Genomic DNA, 20,669 nt, shown 5'->3' with positions numbered 1-20,669 from the left:
TTTCGCTGTCCCCAATTATGTGGATAATTACTCATAAAACCAAAACAGGCAGCTGATTTATTTTAATGAAATACTAGTGTTTCAGTTTGTGATAAAAAGTAATACATCTCGTAGGAAGCTGCCAAAAAAGTGTTTGAGGGTAGGGGGCACAAACACACACACACACACACACACACACACACGCACACACACAGAGAGAGAGAGAGGGGGGATATACATACATACATACACACACATGTATGTATGTATATATATATATATATATATATATATATATATATATATATATATATATATATATATATATACCATCGCTGCGGCATATCCCCCCCGCCCTTGCCCCCCCCCCCCCCTTTTCCTACGCCAGTGACAAACATATATAATATAATATATAAAATCAGTCTATTCCTCCTACCCCCCCCCCCCCTCCCCAGTGACGGCTTAGATTTGTGGGAAGGTTTAGCATTGTGACGTCATAGACAATATACGCACCGTTAGCCCATCATCACGGTAAGTTTTAAATCTAGTTATTGTTTTTGTTGTTATTATTTTATTCTTTTTGTGTTTCAGAGACAAGAAAAACGTTTTGATGTATCATTCTGCAAAAGTCAACAGACGGTGTTTACTTAAAACTACTAAAGGACATATCAAAGAATGGTTCGCACCCCCTAAAAACAAATTCAACACCTAATCAAAGGATTGTGCACACCTCAAAAACATTCAAAATCAACAATGGGCACCCAAAGAAAATATTTTACATCGACAATCAAAGGATGGGTGCGCAATCCAAAGACATTCAACATTAATAATCAAGGATAGTGCGCACCCACAAACATTATTCAATATCAATAAACAAATGATGGGGTGCACCCCAAACACATTCAACATTAACCAAAAGACAGTGCTCAACCAAAATTCATCCAACATTAACAACCAAAGGATGGTGCACACCTCAAAAACATTCAACATCAACAATCAAAGGACGGGTGCCGCACACCAAAAATATTCAACATCAACAACCAAAGGATGGTGTGCACCCCCAAACACATTCAACATAAAAATGAAAGGATGGGTGTGCACCCCAAACACATTCAACATCAAAATCAAAAGAAGGGCGCGAACCCCAAAAATATTCAACATCAACAATCAAGGGATGGGTATGCAACCCAAACACATTCAACATCAAAATGAAAGGATGGATGCGCACCCCAAACACATTCAACATCAAAACCAAGGGATGGGTGCTCACATCAAACATTCAACAATCAAAGGACGGATGCGCACCCCAAAAGTATTCAACATCAACATCAAAGGATGGTGTGCACCCCATAAACTTTCAACATAAAACATCAAAGGATGATGCGCTCCCAAAACACATTCAATATCAGTAATCAAAGGGTGGTGCTTTATTATGCCGGTTATTTCCAAGTATTTCAAAGCGTTTTACGGCCAATATGTAGATGTCATGTTGATGATATGACGCATCAGTGACAAAAATGAAATAGGATGCAATACCTTATGCAATACCTTTTGCTGAAAACGTTTGAGGACTACACATGTACACTTAACAGTGGCTGTAAATATTGGCGGTGATTTGTGATGATACAATTTTTAAGAAAGTAACGTGGTTCGTTTTTCATAAGTAGACTATGTTCATTATTAAAGGAACTGATCATAGTTCTGATGTACACGTACCTTTTCTGTTACTAAGGTTATAATAACAATTGCCGAACATATTTAACAAAAACCCGGGTCCATATGCATATGAGACAGAGGGGAGGCAACTACCCCCTCCCTAGTCCTGGAGAAAATCTTCAAATTCGGGCAAAAACAATAGAGAAATTCGGGAAAAATGAGCTGCCCTATACATTTCTCACCATGTGCTTTTATTATTCTACCCAAAATATTAGTTGTAACCCATGTAAAAATGCGTTGTGATTCGTTTGCAACACTAGGCCTATATAGCTGTTTGGCAGTAATGCTAATATGAATAAACATTGTAATCTAGATTCGGCATTTTAAAATCAGCCTCCCCTCACACACACACACACACACACACACACACACACACACCCTACATAAATGGGATCCCGTACGCTTATGCTCGGGTCAGTACCCTTAATGGCATACTGTCACAGATTTAAGGACCTTATTTCGCTAAAAATGAATAATAAATCAAAATTACATTAATCTTTACAGCTACTGCATATACTTTAACTACACCATGATGGAGTGAAATCCATGTCAACCCTCTCAGCAATGTTAGTTTCTGAATTATGGACCATTGCCATAATTCCATTATTTTTACAAAATATCATCAATAAGTGGAGTATGGTGGTTACGTAGATGGTTGAATAAAGCACATTTAAGAACTAATCAAATATATATATATTTAAGTACTAGTAATACTTTGTTAGGCCATGTAATAGGTCAGTGGTCTGTGACAATATGCCTTTAACTCCTGTTGTGTGCTGGAATTTCATAATCTTAAACACACAATCTACAAAATATTCGAAAATCATTGTTTTAAAATATAATTGTTTAAGTTACAGATGCCAGGAAAACACATTTTAAGCTTTTAGAGATTTCAAATGTTCCGGGGGAACATGCCCCTGGACCCCCATACAAAGCTCCAGCGCTTCGCGCCCTCAGGCACTTTCATATCCAAAAGGCCCTAGCAAATACCAAGTGGACCCCGCCCCCTCGAAATGCTGGCCACGGGCCTGCTTTCAAGTAGTAGCATTTATTTATTATTTGTGCACTTTTTCAGGCCCGTAGCCATGGAGAGACATGGGGGGAAACCCACCCGTCCCCAGAATTTCCTGTATTTATATAAAACAATTTTATACATGCATAGTTTGATTCTGTTTGTGACTCGTAGTCCTATTATGCCATCTTCCCTCGCCATTATACACATAACAAGTTTCCTAATTTGGGGCGGGATTTATCTCAGTCGGTTGAGTGCTCGCGTCGCAGGATCGAACCACCTCGGTGGATCCAATCAACTGACTGGTGTCTTTTCTTGTTCCAACCAGTGCATCACAACTGGTCAAAGGCCGTCTGTGGGAAATTGTATATAAAAGATCCTTTGCTGCATTAGAAAAAGCGGGTTTACCGACTACTAATCAGAATTACCAAATATTTGACATCCAATAGCCGATGATCAATTAATGAATGTGCTCTGGTGGTGTCGTTAAACAAACCAAACTTTTTATTTCCTAATCCAACAAATGCAGATAAATCTGTGGGATGTTTAGGCTCCATTATCAATTGTATAATATATTTAATACAATGGTCATTTGATCAGGTTATAAATAAAATCCCAAGAAATTCGAACCTTGTGAAAGGCAGTCTAAATCCCTGTTAGTATTAAAGTACAGCTATTATTGGAGTATTCTTGAAAATATGTTCCCCGTTCCACGAAGCGATCTTAGCCATAAGATCACCGTAAGTTAATCTTAGGTCTAAGATCGCTTCGTGAAACGGGGCCTAGGCCCATAGGTACGATGTCTGAAGAGCCGATTAAGTGGAGCACACTAATTTGGTGAGTCACAACCATATTCTAAAATGGTTTGTGTACAGTAAGGCCAAAAATGAGTTTTGTGGTCTCAAGTGGAAGAGGTTGGACTTATGCTCCCTCTTTGATTCTTATGGACTTTTGTTTCGTTGTAATACTGTAAAATATAGGCTATCAGGGTAAAACGGGTATGGCGCCATACCCAAATTGTTTTGCAAATTATTATTTGTTTTAGTTAACCTTTTAACAAAATTAACGACTCATCATTACTGTCTGATTTTCTTAACCCTAACCCTAACCCATTTTCTTACTTGGGGACTGCGGTTGCATTCAGCACACATTGTAAATATTCAATTCCATAAAATGTCTTTCTGGCAGAAAGCCTGGCTACTAAATAGCTGCAAGGAATAAACTGTAACGACCTATTCCTTACAGTCCTGCAATTTCTGCAAATGTTGTAGGCCTAATGGCAAGACAAAATATTTACACATATGACTAGCGTGATTAGTTTTAAACTTTTAATGACTATTTTAACAAAAAAGCAAAACCACTAAAAATACTCTCATTCAAAATAGAGAGTTCCACTGATTGGAAATTCTGAATGTAGGTAAACCATGAAAAGTACTTTAACAACATGATAAAATGATGTGACAACATACTTGAGATGAAAATTATTAATTTTGACAACCAAACGTTTATCAACGTGCGTAAAATTCGTAATTTCTTCATCTGACGTTACACATCTTTAGTCTCGTAATTGCTAGTCATCTCATAAAATAATTCTTACACGTTGGTGACTAGCACAAATACTACACAATGATGCCACACTCGTATTAAAAGTGAGGAAAAACAAACAATTAAAAGGATAGATCACTTTTAATAACATGATTAAATCATTATATCGTCAGTACTTGCAATTATTAATGCTGACATCTGGCCTAAACATAATATAATGCAACATACAAACTACAGTGAATTATCGCCATCAACGATAACAGTCAATTGTCTTCATACAATAAAAAAAGCCATGATTTATAATACACTGCAATGCACTGTGCAAAAAAATATAAATAAATTAAAAAAAAACAAAAAAAAAAAACCCAACCCACCTGAAAAAGTGACCCATTTCAGTGTTAAATGGAGAATAATATGTTCTTATGTGACCCACATTACAGTTAAAGGGTATCAAAAGTGTGCGATGGAAGGAAAATTATTGTGGATGTCACAGACTGCAGCATTAAGAAAAGTGACATTTCCAGTGAATACTTGACACAGAATGACATAAAACCTGATTTACATATCAAAGCATGAACTGATTCAGTGCATCATATTAGTGTTTAAAAAGATGTTTAATGCTGATATGCACAAAAATAATTCATCGTTGCACCTTACAGGAGTTGAAGTACATGTAATTAAGCAGAAATACTGTATTCATACACTGAATGTACAGCATCTGCAATACTGTTTTCACAATGAACCTATGTACACAACATCCAGTCTCCAACACATTCAAAATTAATTTTGTTAACTGAAAAAACCCACCTCAAACAATTTTAAGCACTTGAGGTTATAAGAAAGAAAGAAATGTTTTATTTAACAATGCACTCAACACATTTTTTATTTACGGTTATATGGCGTCAGACATATGGTTAAGGACCACACAGATTTTGAGAGGAAACCCGCTGTCGCCACTACATGGGCTACTCTTCCGATTAGCAGCAAGGGATCTTTTATTGTGCTTCCCACAGGCAGAATAGCACAAACCATGGCCTTTGTTGAACCAGTTATGGATCACTGGTCGGTGCAAGTGGTTTACACCTACCCATTGAGCCTTGCGGAGCACTCACTCAGGGTTTGGAGTCGGTATCTGGATTAAAAATCCCATGCCTCGACTGGGATCCGAACCCAGTACCTACCAGCCTGTAGACCGATGGCCTGCCACGACGCCACCGAGGCCTGTTTGAGGTTATAAGCCCTTGATATTAAACGTAAACTCTAGATTGCCTCTTCTATTTGTTTCAAATTTATCGTCAAGAATGACGAAAAGGAGAACATAAAAATAATAGTTAAAATAGTTTGTAACTGTGTGTGTGAGTAAAGTATCTCTAGATGATAAACAGGCAATCACAAGTTACTGAGCAAACTAGATTTCTAGCTCTTTTAGATCAAATATATATATCAACTTATCCAATGTATTTGTCGCTATTGAATCTGCCACTATGAATTTTATAGAAAATACTAAGAGTGGCCATTAGATACCATCTGTCTTATGAGTTGTTTTAAAACGTATAGATCCAACAAGCAAAAGCAAGTTGGATATGTTTTTAAATGAGTTGTAAGATAAATGGTATCAAAGGGATATGAATGTAGCATTCTATTTTTCACATATCCTTACAAACCAGGTTTAAAATAAATTTAAACATCTTTTCAAACTTAAAACATAACAATGATAGAAATTCAAATACAGATCCCTTGCTGATTATATGAAACAATACCAGTAGATAAGAAATTATGCCATTATCTGAACAATGAATTAATGTACATATATATGTACACTGTGTACTACAGCTGACAGCTATATTACAATGGTAGTATAAAATATACTATACAGATGATTATTGCACTTGAATAATGGTACTATTATTCTTATTGTAAGTAAAATATAAATAATGGTGTCATATAATTCCATGATCTCTATGCACTTCTCAAAATGCATAAGACACATACAATAATATGAATTAAAATGATGTTTGTACAAAAACAATAAAGCAATCCATAACACAATTCTTCACTTAAACCCAAGTCTTACATATACATGAATTATATCCCGAAAGGGCACAATTTAAGAATTCTTGGCGATTCTTAGATACACGTACTGAGACCGTAAGGGGTTCCTAGCATTTCGTCAGTATTCTGGATTGACTCCCGACTTTTGAACGTTCAAAACTGTCGGGAGTAATCATGAATAAAGTTGAAATCGCGACTCAATCTTACGAGTTCTTGAGGGCATCATGCGTAACCGTAGTATGTTCGTAGACACATTCGGGATATTTGTGGTTAAACATGGGGTATTTGTACAACTATTGAAGGGTATTTCTCTACCTCTGGCTCTTTCTCTGCCTCTGGTTCTCCACGGGTACACTGGCTCTTCCCTCGTCCCTTGCAGCCAGTTGCCGACTTCTTGAAGAGCGGCATGGTGATGTTCACTGCTTGCAGGCAGAACGTCGAATGAAATCTGGCCTGTTCGGCAGCCTTCATATAGGCGTCTTGCGGCAGTCGTACTGGTTCTTGAGGCAGTCGTACTGATTTGTGTAGAAGTTGTGCGGATTCGTAGGCATGTCATAGTAATTCTTGATGCGTTTTCGGGAAGGCATCCTAAGGGACACATAGCAGGTCGTCCCAATTCGTAATGAATCTGGTTCAAGATCGTAGGACTCTCCTACTAACTAGTGATGCGACAAGACATGTCAACGTGCGCTCTTGAGCTACTCCCCCACCTGGGGGGAATGATTGCCTCTTTGTGGGCTCTGGTGGAGTACCGAGTCGCGTACACGGGGTCACGGGCGACCGTGACCTTAGTGTATGGCGACTCGGGGGAAAAGACGACCAGAAGAGGAGGGAACAGAGGAACGAGGAAGAGGAAACGTGCGCCAGGGCCGGCTCAGGCAGGAACAAAGCTGGTGGCTCAACTGCCAGCGGCGGTCCCGTCTGCGTCACCGCCCCCACCATGACCAAACCGGAGGGATAGACAGAAGGTGACTCGCCGACCAACCGAACCGACTGAACCGACACGGCAGGTAGAGCAGCCAACTTATGCACCGCGGCCAGCGTCAACTGTTCCTGCCCGTCGTCCATCTGCGTCGAGACCCCCCCCCCCCCATGGGGGACTCCGCAGGGGCGACCTTGGATGTTGGAGCTGCTAAGTGGAAGGCCGTAATCCTCCCCGGGGGACCAACCAGCCAAGACGCGGCCTTCTGCTTCCGCCCGGGACGACTGGAAGCTCGCAGCCGGCAAGATCAGAGGCCAGTACTCCAAGTACTTGGTGGGCGACGTCTCCAATCCCGACAGACTGCCAGGCGGGATCTTCGAGAATTTTAAGACCTTCTTGGATGGCCACCAGATTGCCATCCACACCACGGAACTACGGGGAGTGGGGCAAGCCCTAGTGGTCACGTCGCGCCGGGAACCGCCTATCTTACCTAGGACAGGCAACCTCCTTTTTGGGGCTTAGTTGGACTTTAAATTTCTCTGTTTATTTTTTTATAAAAAATCCAACGCATTTTACTTTGGCACCCGTTCAATTGCTCAAATCACCTTAAAACAATTTAGGCCGAGCATTCAAATATATTTTTTGGTTTTAATTTCTTAGTCCGGACATGATTGGGATGCAGATTATTCTCCATAGACTTAGGGTTTTTTTTTGACCGTACTAAAATTTTTATTCCAAATTCCGCCCACTTCAAACTTACTCCCCACCCCCCTCCTGTACCGGACTTAGTCACTGCCGAAAGTCGGAGATTAAGCCCGTGATAGGCGTGCGTAAAGCCTTCGTGGCATATATGCACGTAAAATACTTTACCTACCTACCTATCAAGATCGTAGTGGTATCATATTAGTTCTTGCCACAGTCATGAGCATTCGTACGCAGTTCGGGAAAGAAGCCGAATCATGCAAAAAAAATATTAAAATCGGGAGCAACTGGGGCTGCATAGGATCGTGTATATTCCTGAACATTCGGGTATAATTCATGTATGTGAGACTGGGGCTTTAGTGCAAGTCATTTTTCAGCCTCCCATCCCAGTCCTTGTTTTATTGACTGGATTTGTCTTATTTTCTTAACTTAACACAGATCAGCAGACACTGCTGCAGATCACCACCATTCCAGACTAGTGGTTGAGAAACTATTATCTGTCACGTTTTCACTGGATATTGGAATGAACAAGATCATACTACTTTATAAAAATATATAAATATTCCGATTTTAAAATTCCACAAAAATAACCCATTTAAAAAAAAAAAAAATTGAAATACAATGAAATTTCCATTACATTCATTACAATATAATGTCATCCTATTGGTCCAGACGTAGCAACGTGAGTTTGTTCATTTCTCGATGAACGTAAATATTATGTTGTCGGGGAACATTGTATTTGATTACGTCATTTTATATGGGCAAGTTGTCTTATTGAGTGTTGTTTAAATGGACCAAAAATAATTCAAAATAAAGTATGAAGTTTTAGTGTTATTATTAACAAGTATGATTCAAATTTAATTATCTCAACGCACCCCTCCCCCCACAAATATGGCTGGCTACGGGCCTGTGTACACTGTTAATATTTAGACTCTCAAGTTTAAGTTGGTATCTCCAATATGTCTGATTTACAACCATCATAAGCACTATATAGTATATTGGTTTTAATCATTTACAGTATTTGCAAACTAATGTCCTGCATAGTCAAATGGTAAAAGAACTGAAGACAACACTAATGAGGTTGCATGTTTCCTGGTGCCATACTACTACTGTGACCAGCATGCACCATGCTGGCCTGCCCTATTTCAGTCAAACTGACCGTCTGTTGTACAGGCTGCACAGCCACGTACTCTGTTATGGTGTCCCAACCAACTGACATGCCTGTCTGCCCCGTTCCAGTGTGGGACAGTGAAGCTGGGAATGGGCCATGATTGATTGGAAGATTCTGTATGAACCGAATTGTCTCCATGTCTCCCATTGGTCCCGGTGTGGTGAATTTGTTCAACGTCTTCGTCCTTCCACTGGCATACGAATGTTCTTCAGGGCCACTAGAGGCTGCTCCGTGACTGGACCACGTCGGCTGCTGGAGCCTGTGATGGACCGGCTGGTGGTCAGACGTGAAGATACCTCTGGATTTGAGCTGCTCGGCATACGTGATGAGTGTGGTCAGACTGCAGGGGTCCTGACCATTCACGTAACTCTGCTGCTGGACAGGTTCCGTTGTGTTCATTCCAGAGTGAGAATTGGGGTCGTTGGTGGAACTGGAGGTCTGTGTGGACGAGACGACCTGAGGAGCAAACCGGTATGGAACCGTTTTCAACGGCTGAGCATTGGGGTTGTTGTGAGTGTTGATTACCATTGTGGTTGGTGTTCCTGCAACAGTGAACACTGGGTCTTGAGACAACACATCCTGGGGTAGAATCTGCTGGGCAACAATGTGGGATGAGTCCACGATGTGGGTTTGAACCTGAACTGTCGAATGCTTCTTCTTTGGTGTCCTGGGTGTGTTTTCTTTCTGTTTCTGTTCTCCTGCAGGATGGACAGTCTTTATGTGATGCAGCAAATGCTTCTCCTTCTTAAAGGTGTACAAACAAATGCTGCAGGGAAATTCCTCAGAGTTTGCAAATTTTTGCTCGAGAACTTCATGGCGATGGCTGCACTTGTAATGTCGATGCAGATGGTCCTTTCGACCAAATGTCTGAGGACAAAATTCACACAAATATTGCTTCTCTTTAGTGTGCACAACTGAATGCCTTCGTACATCTTTCTTAGTACCAAACATCCTATTGCAAACCGGACATGGGTGTAATTTTGGTGTATTAGAGACTGATTTGTAACGGTTGTGACTCTTTGTATGTTTCACCAGTTCTTCGGCACTGTCAAATTTCTTGTTACAAATACTACATGTTGTGGCCATACCTTCTTTTGCTTCATGAATTGCTAAGTGGTAGTCATAGGTTGATTTAAAAAGGTATGATTTTCCACACTTATCACAGGAATATACATTACGGTTTGCATCATGAGTTCTCATGTGAATCTTGAGGTGATCCACACGGTTGAAAGTTTTTTCGCAGTAGGTACACTGTCTGTTTTGTGGTTTCACGTGAGTTAACTGATGCCGCCAATATGTGAATCTGGTGTTAAAACCTTTCCCACAGTTTTCATATTCACACTCATAAGGAGCTTTCCCAGTATGCTTTGAAATATGAATTCTGTAGGTCTCCTCTGAAGCAAATTTTTCATCACAAAATGAACACATGTGCCTAGCTTTTCGAACATATTTTTTTTTGCAAGGACCTGTTTTTATATCTTTTTCCTTTTTCATCTTGGGAGAAATATTTAGCTTAGCTTGCCTCATGGAAGCTCTCTTTTGTCGCTCTTCATCTGTCAGCTTAGGCCTTCCTCGTTTAGGCTTTTCCGCAACATCTTCTATCTTCAGTGGTATTTTACGAGGCTTACCTTTGCGTCTGGTTGTGCGCATTGGTTCGTCCCCGTCATTAGAGAGACAGGTGTGTTCGTATAGCTCCCTCATACTGTCAAATGATTTCTTACATGATGAGCAATAGGCCGATTCTTGTGTGTCTGAGTCACTAGAGTCACTCTCCACAGGGTCTTCAATCACATGGGATTTATTTATAGTTGACCTCCTCAGGACAGGTTTGCCTGATAACAAAAAGATTTTATTAAAAAATTTTAAATTTAATGTACAGTCTGGGCTAGCTCTTTCACTCTTTCAAATTTTATTTTAATTTGGCAAAATAGTTTCATGCAATAATTTATAATTTATATTTTAAAATTAAAAAAAAAATTAAGTTTAAAAGATAATTTGGCAGAATTTTCTGCTCAACCAGAGTTGGCCCTAAGAGTCTATTACATGACTGGGAAATACATTATAGATTGTAGCTACAATTAGTGTTAATGAAAGTTTTCAAATATTCAGTTGATGGACTGTTAACAAAAACAGCACAATCATGTCATTGTTATATAACAGTTTGTTAAAGTAGAATCATCACAAATGTTTTTGTACATCACATTAAAAAACAAAATTAAGCATTTCTTGATACATGCAAACAATAAATGTTCATCTATAACCTTACAAGACATTTGTATTATTTTTAACTCCTACTTACTATGATTAATTTAGGTAAATTATCAGTTTAGTTTTGGGGATTACATAAAAATCATGAATGGATGTTTAAAAGCAAATAAACTAACATACAGTGAAGAACTACAAACAAGACTTCTGTCGCTTTGTATCTAAAACAAACCTGGAATTACTTGGTTTTCAACATTCTCATCAAGCATAGGTTTTCCAATTTTAACAGCATATGCTTTGGCATACCAAACCTTGAGTTCAGTTGATGCAGGAATAGCCTAAAATAAACAAATTGCATTTACAAAGAACAGCATTTAATGATTTATGCATCAAACATAAAACAACCACAGAAGTGGCTAACATCAGACTACACAATAATTACAACATGCTAATTGGTGGAGAACATAGCATCTGAAAACCTGCTCTGAAGTCTGAATTTGTCCACATAATTGTTATAGCCATCTTTTGGATGCTATTTAGTGATCACCCCTCCTGCCCCGGAATTGGTCACTGGCGAAGTCAAAGGCCAAATCCGAGGTGGGCGTGCCTGAACCTCTGTGGATATGGGCACGTAAATAGAGTTCCCATCCCATCCATTTAGTGATCATGACAGCAGGTGGTAGTACAGAAGTACAATGTATTGGGAAGACATCAATGTGGCCATCGCTGATAATTGTCCACCCTAAACAGGTGGCTTTGAAGGCAGGTTTAACTCTGCCTTATTTTCCAGAACCCTAACATACATTGCTGACATAAAAACAATTGCTACCTAAGCAAAAAACTATGTATTACCTTACTTCTCTCCCAAATCACCAATATAGTACCATTTGACTTGTATTATGCAACCTACTGCCTAAGAAGCAACTTTTTGAAACTGTATAAGGGGAGTTCTTATTATGCGATTAGTCGTACTGTGAGGTCGGTGGTGCCGTTAAACATTCATTCAATAATTCATTTGTACTGTGAGAACACCTAAATCAGAATGACTTTAGTCTTACACCTTCCAATTTTTGTAAGGCTGTCAAATCGCATGGGACAGGTCAGTACGACAAATCGCATAATGAGAACGCCTCTTTAACCCAGGTTTGACAGTATATTAAATTCTATGATAATATCCAGGAATATATTTTAAAACTGCTCACTTTTGTGCTCACGAAGTAAATCTTGCCCTGTGACTGGTAAGCAACCAAATTCTGCTCTGCTTTATTCTTTGCTGCCCGAACAAATATCATCCAGTTACATTCTTCTTCATCGGTCTGATCATAAATCCACAGTGTATTATCATCAGTAACAAGCTGCAAGTAAAAAAAGCTGCAGTGATAAAAAAACATGTAATGAAGTAAAAACGATTCTACACCTTCATATTCTATTAAATTAAAATAATTAATGTTATTTTGTTAAACAATATAAATTTGTAAACATTTAGTGTACGATTTATATCAAACACTCAGGCTCACCTTGACTATTGCTAAATTAATCAACTGGTGATTATTAGGCAAAGTGGCTACAACATTTAGTTTTTGGCTAATGTATTTTCTTTAAATTAACCACTTTTGAATAATGTCCAAGAAAATTGTCTACACATCTCAAAACTAGCCAGGGTTTCCGCCAGCGGGTAAAATGGGTATACCCAAATGTTTTAACTTTTTTTTTTTTTAAAGTTAACCTTTTGACAAAATTAATTATGCTTAATATTAATGTATACTTTTCTTAACCCTAACTCTTAACTAAACCCATCTTCTTTCTAGGCGAGGCCCCCTATACCCCCTGTTGACTGTGGTTGCATTCAATTCCATAGCGCCATACCCAAAAATTTATTTCTGGCAGAAACACTGCTGGCAAAAACAAAATTTGTTTACACCTGAACACTATATATAGAAATACTCATCTAACATGTTTATGTATTTCTGTAAAATGCTGGAGAGGCATTAAAATAGGTTTTCGCTCATTGACCAATTCCAAACTGTTTATGGAAATTATGGAAATTATGGATTGGGCTACGTTCTTCTTTGTTTAAGGATGGCAGTGGTGGCTGCTGATTTATTAAGGACATGTATAGACAAGAAATTACAAAATACATGAACTATCATCTAAATAACCCAGCACACACACAAATATTTCACTTCTCTGTTGGTGTGTATACCCTTCATTTCTATATATCAGTAAGTAACAAAACTCTAAATAACGGATGGAAGAACCTTGAGGGAAAGCTGGGCAGGGTCCATTTTTGGTTGTGTTGCATAAAGTGGTGCCTCCAACGGTCCAAACTGACTTCGATGTTTGATGACACGTTTTGAGAAAACAGCATCTAAACAAAAAACTTTTGACAATAAATAACAAACAAAAATTTGAAAAATTTAAATAACATTTATTTGGAAAAAAAAAAAAAAAACCTGAATATTTTGGACATCAATGTATTCTTTTTGTCATACTTTCAATGTATATGTATTTTTTTAATGTTTAAAACTGAACATAGGGCATTATAACATGGTGCATTCAATTATTTATTACTAAATTTGACGTCTTTTGTTTTTCCAAGGTATTTTCCATTGATCTTTTTGAGGACTTTAAAGAATTTTTCTTCAGTCGTAAACATAATCTGATAATATTACAATTTTTCTGATAAGAATTGCTAATCACATATTGTATTATTTTAAACTGAAAACCCCCCACATATTCACCAATTTTTTAAGGCCCAACTAAAAATCTTTAACTTTCCTGGACTGAAAAATTACACTTATAAATTCCATGTTTTTCCAAACCACTATGAAAACTGTGTGTATTGATTGCTGAACCTAGCTACACAGTAACTATTCTAACCTTCGTTTGTTCCAGGAATCTTCTTTAAACCGAGAACAGAAGGAAGAGACATTCGAGCACGACTTGGAGCTTTGCCATCAGAGATGGGTACCACACCGCCATCACAGTGAATTTCACACTCCTCTTTGTAGCTCAAGCCACAGTCCTTACACCCTAAACACAAAGACAAAACAGTCGGAACATCAAATAAACAAGCATTTTGAGAGTACTGCTAAAGCAATACACGTCCCCTACCTGACCCAACAAATTTTCTTATCTCCTAAATTCAAGGGCCATAACTGTGAAAAATTAGTAAACTACAATGCAAGTCAAAGTTAGTCTGTAACAGTATATGATAAAACTATACACAAAATTCCAGCTCAGTATCTCAAGACATTTTGAAAAAAACATCCAAAAACTATGTTGGACAGACAGAAGGACGGAGATGAAACCTATAGTCCCTTCTGTTTGGACCAGCAGGCCCAGGGACTAACAAGACAAAACATTCCTTATATCAAAGAAACATAACAGTTCTTACACACTAAAATAAAAAGTCCTTGCATCAAATAAACAGTTTGTTTTGTTTAATGACACCACTAAAGCACAATGATTAATTAATCATCAGTTACACATTTGTTAATTCTTATAATAGCCTTCAGAGGAAACCCACATTTTTCCACTAACAGCAAGGAATATTTATATACACTTTCCCACAGACAGGGACAGCACACATCACAGCCTTTGAGATACATGTTGTGGGCCACTGGTAGGGACTGGGAGAAAATCTGATCTACTGACTCAGATAGATCCCGTCCATCAAATAAACCGACAAAACAGTCCTTACACTCTAAAAACAAAAGTATTTATATTCAAAACTAAGTACAACTGTTATTCTACCAATACATATACACAAAAATATAAAACTTTTTACAATTTAAAAATACATACAAAACAGTTTAAATCATGCTAAAAACCCCACAAATAAAGCAAATCTTAACCACCAACCAGCCCCCCCCCCCCCCCCTCCCCCTCCGAAAAAGAATTACACCTTATTAAGGGCTTATCAATGTAGCTAACAGTGTATTTCAATGTCCAGTACCCCTCACTCATTCAAAATAACTAAACAACACACACAAAAACACTAATCACTAAACATGAGGCTTACAATAAACTATTTCTTTGATGTCACTGTCCACCTCCACTTCACATTCTTGCAGTTCTGAAATAAGTAAGTGATTATTTTGTTATTTACATGTACCTACATTCACCTACAGCTGAAAGAATTAATAATCTAGATAAAAATGTTAAAATAGCATGTAAGTTGAAAATATTTTGCAGCAATTGATCAAATTTAAGAACAGGCTCTCAAAAGACTGACCGAATTACTTCCCATTTACCACTGATATATCAAAGACAGTGGTATGCGGTATTCTGTCTGGGAAGCTGGAGGATACAATATGGCAGCAGGCTTCTGATAAAATTACCCAACAGCTGGATTAGATGTGCTGGGATACCATATACATCCTTCAATTTAAATATTTACACCAAGTATGTACAAGTACAATACATATATAAAGTTTGTTTTGTTTAACGAAACCACTAGAACACACTGATTTATTAATCATCGGCTATTGGATGTCACATATTTGGTAATTTTTACATTGTGTCTTAGAGAGAAAATCCGCTACATTTTTCCATTTATGATTTACTACTGGGCTATGTCCTGCCCCATGAAAGGAAAGGAAACTTTAACACCACCTCAACACATTTTTAACTACCACTATTTGGTGACTAAAGAGAGGAAACCTGCTACATTTTTCCATTAGTAGCAAAGGATCTTTTATATGCACCATTTCACAGACAGGATAGCACATACCACAGCACTGGCTAGAATGAGAAATAGCCCAATGGGCCCACTGACGGGAATCAATCCCAAACCAACTGTGCATCAAGCAAGCACTTTACCACTAGGCTACATCCCCCCCCCCCCCCCCCCAATACACACACACACACACATACATGTACTTACACAATATAGTTTATAATGTGAATAATACAATTTATATTTTAAATAAATACATTAAAAGATCACAAACCAGAATCTTCAATGGCTCCCTCATCAGACATCACCTGAATTTCCATGACTGCAAACTCAGTAGCCCTTCTGGAAAACTAAAAACCTGCAAGTACAAGTATACATCTTTTAAAACACTTTTATATAATTAAGTTTAATTTACAAATCTCTGAAAATAGAATGAACGGTTGTTTTGTTGATGCAATCTAAATTTGTGTATGACAATCTTAAACATGGAAATAAACTGTAATACAATGCGAGAGAAATCGAAGTTTATGAAGTTTAAAATAAATTAATTTGTACAGTGTATTTCATGGGTAGAAATTAAAAACAATTTCTACTGGTCTGGGGGACGAGTAGCCTAGAAAAATTACTAGTCCCCAAGAAAAATCACTAGTCCTCCTACTATTGGGACATCCTGAAAAGATGAAATCTGAGAGTTCTAACAAGCTGATTTAAGGACCATGGCAAAAGTACTCTACAGTAAATATCTAAAAATTTGTGTTGCATGTGGAAGAAGGAAATTGTTTATTTAACGACACACTCAACACATTTTATTTTTACGGTTATATGACATCAGACCTATGGTTAAGGACCACACATATACTGAGAGAGGAAACCCGCTGTCGCCACTTCATGGGCTACTCTTTTCAATTAGCAGCAAGGGATCTTTTATATGCACCATCCCCCAGGCAGGATAGTACATACCACGGCCTTTGTTACACCAGTTGTGGAGCACTGGCTGGAACGAGAACTAGCTCAATAGGTCCACCGATGGGGATCAATCCTAGACCGACCACGCATCAAGTGAATGCTTTACCACTGGGCTACGTCCTGCCCATTGTGCCACACATATATGTAAGCAGAACTTTTCATTTGTCCACCGAACAAGCACGTCTAAAAATCTACTTGTCCAGCAATAATTTCATTTGTTCAAATGTGGAAACTTACACTACAGGACAGGTAGTGGATGTTGGAGGAAAAGTTCAAGCCATGCAACAACCACATTTAAAAAAAATTTAAAAAATTAAAGCCTAACATACACATATGATAGGATAGGATGCAATGAAAACCAGTCAAATGTATAGCGAGAGCACAGCCTCTTAGACCAAATGTCTCTAAAAAGCTACATTTCATATTTATTTTCTAATTATTTGGTCTCTTTTATATTTGTATCTTACATAAAATGGGAAATGTAGCTTTACAGCTCTAGACAAAATTATTTGATCTAATTCCATTAAGAACATGTTGCTGGGTAAATTTCACTTTAACTTTGCTGACAAGGAATCACGTGATCGGGGTCATCTGGGTTTTGTTGATCGATCTTAAATTTGTTTAAACTTTTGTTTTAGTCCAGTATTTAATAATTTACAAATTAATAAATAATAAATGTGTTCAACCTAGGGCCTAGATCAATAGTCTAACAGGTTTTTGTATCAACTAACTGATGATGTAATCACTAATTCCCCCAAAATCAAAGATAAACTGGCTTTCACATTTGTGGTAAAAGTTACAATTTTTTTCTATTTAAAATTAAACAAATAAACAATAAACTTTTTATTTTATGTTTTAACTGCAAATGGTGCTGAATATCAAATATGATTTGTTGATCAAATAAATTACTTATGTCGGCCATGGTATTCCAAATATTTATGAACTGGGACTTTTACAAGACTACATGTATGTTTGTTCAACTCAGAATCCACAATATTTGTGTTGCATTTTTCAATGGATACCGCTAATTTCTTTTGTATGATTGAAGTACAACAAATGCTAAAAATTATCATACTGCTTGATAATTTTTTACTTGTCCACCATGCAGATAACCACTGTGGTACATTATGACTGTCTGAGTAAATGATGACTTTGTAAGTGCAAATGGACAAGTGCTTATTTTGAATGCTGGCTCAGAATTACTGGTCTGACGGGCAAGCACAATTTAAATTATACTTGTCCCCAGCAATTTCTACTCTCCTAGGGTGAGTATTTGTTTCTATTCCTGAACTTGAACTAAGTTGAAGGAAACATGACAGGTAAACCATTTGGAGTTAAAAAAAAGAAGTTATTTTGTAAACATTTAATTATTATCAGTTATACACCTTAAAAATCTTCTTTCTTTTTTTTTTTATTGTTTTGCTATTTAAAGTATTTTAAAATTAAATGAAAATGTTTGTTAGTATGTTACTATGTAATTTTAACAAAAAAATATTTTATTTCTCTTTTTTTTCAATTTATTACAACATTAAAACTTATAGTTTAATACTAATGATATATCTGTAAATTTGCAAGTTGCTCATGATAGATCTTGGAATAAATAAAGTTTTAGCTAAACAGTTTAGTAAACTTCAGTTCAGATCCATCATCCATGTAAAACAAAATGGAGGCCCAACCTGGGTAGATTTGGGTCACATTATATCAAAATATCTGACAAAAGAATATTCAGTTAATATAACTGATGATGTTAATGATTTGCTCAAACATCTCTTTTTTAACAAGCGAGGCAAGTTAATTATTTACTTTTCTGAAAATAAGTATTTTAAAATTATTATCTATAAATTCTGCATCTTTCCAACCTTCAGCAGGACGCCATCGAAGAGGTGCATTATGGGTATACACAAAAATAAACAACGTACTGTTAACTAAAAAACTACCTTTATGCAGTTTGTATCTCTGTGGTTACCAAAGTTACACAAAACATAATGTAGGCCTACTTTGCACCGACAAATATCAGCCAAATATTTTGGCTGGAAATGGGAAGTATTCAAGTACATTATTAACTTATGTTACCCTAATATATGTTTACAATAAGTCCTGTAATAAACCATGCTTTTGTCCAGTAAAATTATGTTGATTATACCGTATGCGTGTAAAAAGGGGATGTTCTTGGTCAAAATCACCTCCACCTCCGCCGCTTAAGCAATTTAAAAAAAAAAAATCAATATATTTTCCGGGGAAGCATGATTGGACCTTTCCCAATTAAACTTCACTCGCCACAGACTAGATCCCCTGCTAAAATTCCTGTGTATAATTAGGCCTATATAAAGGTTACAATATTTTACATTAAAAAGGTGATGTCTAATAAATATATACATGATACAATTTAAAAGTCCGTTTCATTGAAAAGGGAATCGATGAATTGGCACAACATATTACTGAGTTTCAAACCCATACGTAAACTAAAAATAAATAAATAATAATAATAACAAATTTACTAAAATGTGTATGTAAATAAAACCGTTCCTTAGGTCAGGTCAGTGTTTAATGTGCACATTCAGTACAAGCTCATGTAGCGCACGCCTGTCCTGGGCACAAGTACCGGCCTCGGCTGGCTCCTCCGTCCAGGATAGGAAAGGGGTGGGGTGGGGTGGGTTGGAGGTTGAACCTCCTGCACTGGCAAGTGCAAGGGAGCATCAGCAGTCTGACCGGGGTCGGTAACAGGCGGATGGTGGTTTTGGTGCTGTGAAATTTGGAATGTCCCGTAGGATTAATAGCCTCAAAACTAAAAGGAGAGCTCCTTAGCAAATTAACAGTAATCTCGTTTTTAATGCACGGGTGAAAGAAAAAAAGAAATGTTTTATTTAACGATGCACTCAACACATTTTATTTACGGTTATATGGCGTCAGACACATGGTTTTAAGGACCACGCAGATTTTGAGAGGAAACCCGCTGTCGCTACTACATGGGCTACTCTTTCCGATTAGCAGCAAGGGATCTTTTATTTGCGCTTCCCACAGGCAGGATAGTACAAACCATGGCCTTTGTTGAACCAGTTATGGATCACTGGTCGGTGCAAGTGGTTTACACCTACCCATTGAGCCTTACGGAGCACTCACTCAGGGTTTGGAATCGGTATCTGGATTTAAAATCCCATGCCTCGACTAGGATCCGAACCCAATACCTACCAGCCTGTAGACCAATAGCCTAACCACGACGCCACCGATGCCGGTATGCACGGGTGAAGACAAAATAATAACATTTACTTAGACTAAAGGTAGAACCGTGTGTGCTGTTCCATCAGTTGTCTTCATACCTGTATTGTTAAATAAGATTTTAACCAATGCAATTTGATGATAATTTGAAAAGAAACTTTTATATTTACATTAATTAAAAAAATATGTATAATAATGTTTTAATGTTATTTCAATTCAGGGCCGTACCCTGACCAAAATCCATGGGGGGGGGGGGGCACTAAATTTTATAAATAATTTTTAACATACTATAAAGATTAAACATTTCTATGCTATTACTGGAGATATATATAAAAAAAAAAAGGACAAGATTCTCAGGGGGGGCAGCTGCCCCCCTGCCCCCCCCCCCCGGAGGGTACGGCCCTGCAATTGGTATGGTTTTAAAACTTAATAATATGTTTTTATATGAATTTTAACTTTTATTCATAACGCAAAAGTAAATTATGTTTTTTTCCACTTGCCT

At 37.5% G+C, this 20,669-nt stretch overlaps 2 protein-coding genes and 1 long non-coding RNA gene across 4 annotated transcripts; 1 reads left to right on the top strand and 2 right to left on the bottom strand.

Moving 5' to 3' along the window:
• Positions 1-477: 477 nt before the first annotated feature.
• LOC121374279 lies at positions 478-15,666 on the top strand. The gene is made up of 3 exons (XR_005958218.1): positions 478-510; positions 14,200-14,271; positions 15,502-15,666. It is a non-coding gene; the product is annotated as an uncharacterized LOC121374279 (long non-coding RNA).
• LOC121374277 lies at positions 5,358-8,769 on the bottom strand. The gene is made up of 2 exons (XM_041501315.1): positions 7,176-8,769; positions 5,358-7,101 (listed from the first exon to the last, which is right to left on the bottom strand). Exons 1-2 carry the CDS (start codon positions 7,643-7,645, stop codon positions 6,960-6,962), a joined length of 612 nt encoding a protein of 203 aa, XP_041357249.1. The 5' UTR covers positions 7,646-8,769; the 3' UTR covers positions 5,358-6,959.
• On the bottom strand, positions 8,920-19,567 carry LOC121374274 (PR domain zinc finger protein 10-like). 2 transcript variants are annotated; one of them, XM_041501312.1, is made up of 8 exons: positions 18,811-19,567; positions 16,260-16,343; positions 15,329-15,382; positions 14,185-14,337; positions 13,563-13,672; positions 12,507-12,659; positions 11,537-11,642; positions 8,920-10,931 (listed from the first exon to the last, which is right to left on the bottom strand). In XM_041501312.1, exons 2-8 carry the CDS (start codon positions 16,303-16,305, stop codon positions 9,001-9,003), a joined length of 2,553 nt encoding a protein of 850 aa, XP_041357246.1. In that variant the 5' UTR covers positions 16,306-16,343; positions 18,811-19,567; the 3' UTR covers positions 8,920-9,000. The 2 variants fall into 2 exon arrangements, with proteins under 2 accessions (XP_041357246.1, XP_041357247.1); XM_041501313.1 differs by lacking the exon at positions 18,811-19,567 and having other exon boundaries at positions 16,260-16,854.
• Between the last annotated feature and the right edge of the window lie 1,102 nt (positions 19,568-20,669).

The sequence above is a fragment of the Gigantopelta aegis genome, chromosome 6, assembly GCF_016097555.1.
Source record: "Gigantopelta aegis isolate Gae_Host chromosome 6, Gae_host_genome, whole genome shotgun sequence".
Taxonomy (NCBI): Eukaryota; Metazoa; Mollusca; class Gastropoda; order Neomphalida; family Peltospiridae; genus Gigantopelta; species Gigantopelta aegis.
Note: the sequence above shows the minus strand (reverse complement) of the source record. Positions and strands in the feature narration are given on the sequence as shown.

Excerpts from the sequence above, each read along its gene's own strand:
- LOC121374277 (XM_041501315.1), bottom strand. The coding sequence starts at position 7,645 with ATGGCAATCTGGTGGCCATCCAAGAAGGTCTTAAAATTCTCGAAGATC. Across the intron at positions 7,102-7,175 it reads GCTTTGTTCCTGCCTGAGCC|ATACACTAAGGTCACGGTCG; the intron begins GGCCCTGGCGCA and ends CCCCGAGTCGCC.
- LOC121374274 (XM_041501312.1), bottom strand. The coding sequence starts at position 16,305 with ATGGAAATTCAGGTGATGTCTGATGAGGGAGCCATTGAAGATTCTG. Across the intron at positions 15,383-16,259 it reads GGGAGCCATTGAAGATTCTG|AACTGCAAGAATGTGAAGTG; the intron begins GTTTGTGATCTT and ends TACTTATTTCAG. Across the intron at positions 13,673-14,184 it reads GATTCCTGGAACAAACGAAG|ATGCTGTTTTCTCAAAACGT; the intron begins GTTAGAATAGTT and ends TTTTTTGTTTAG.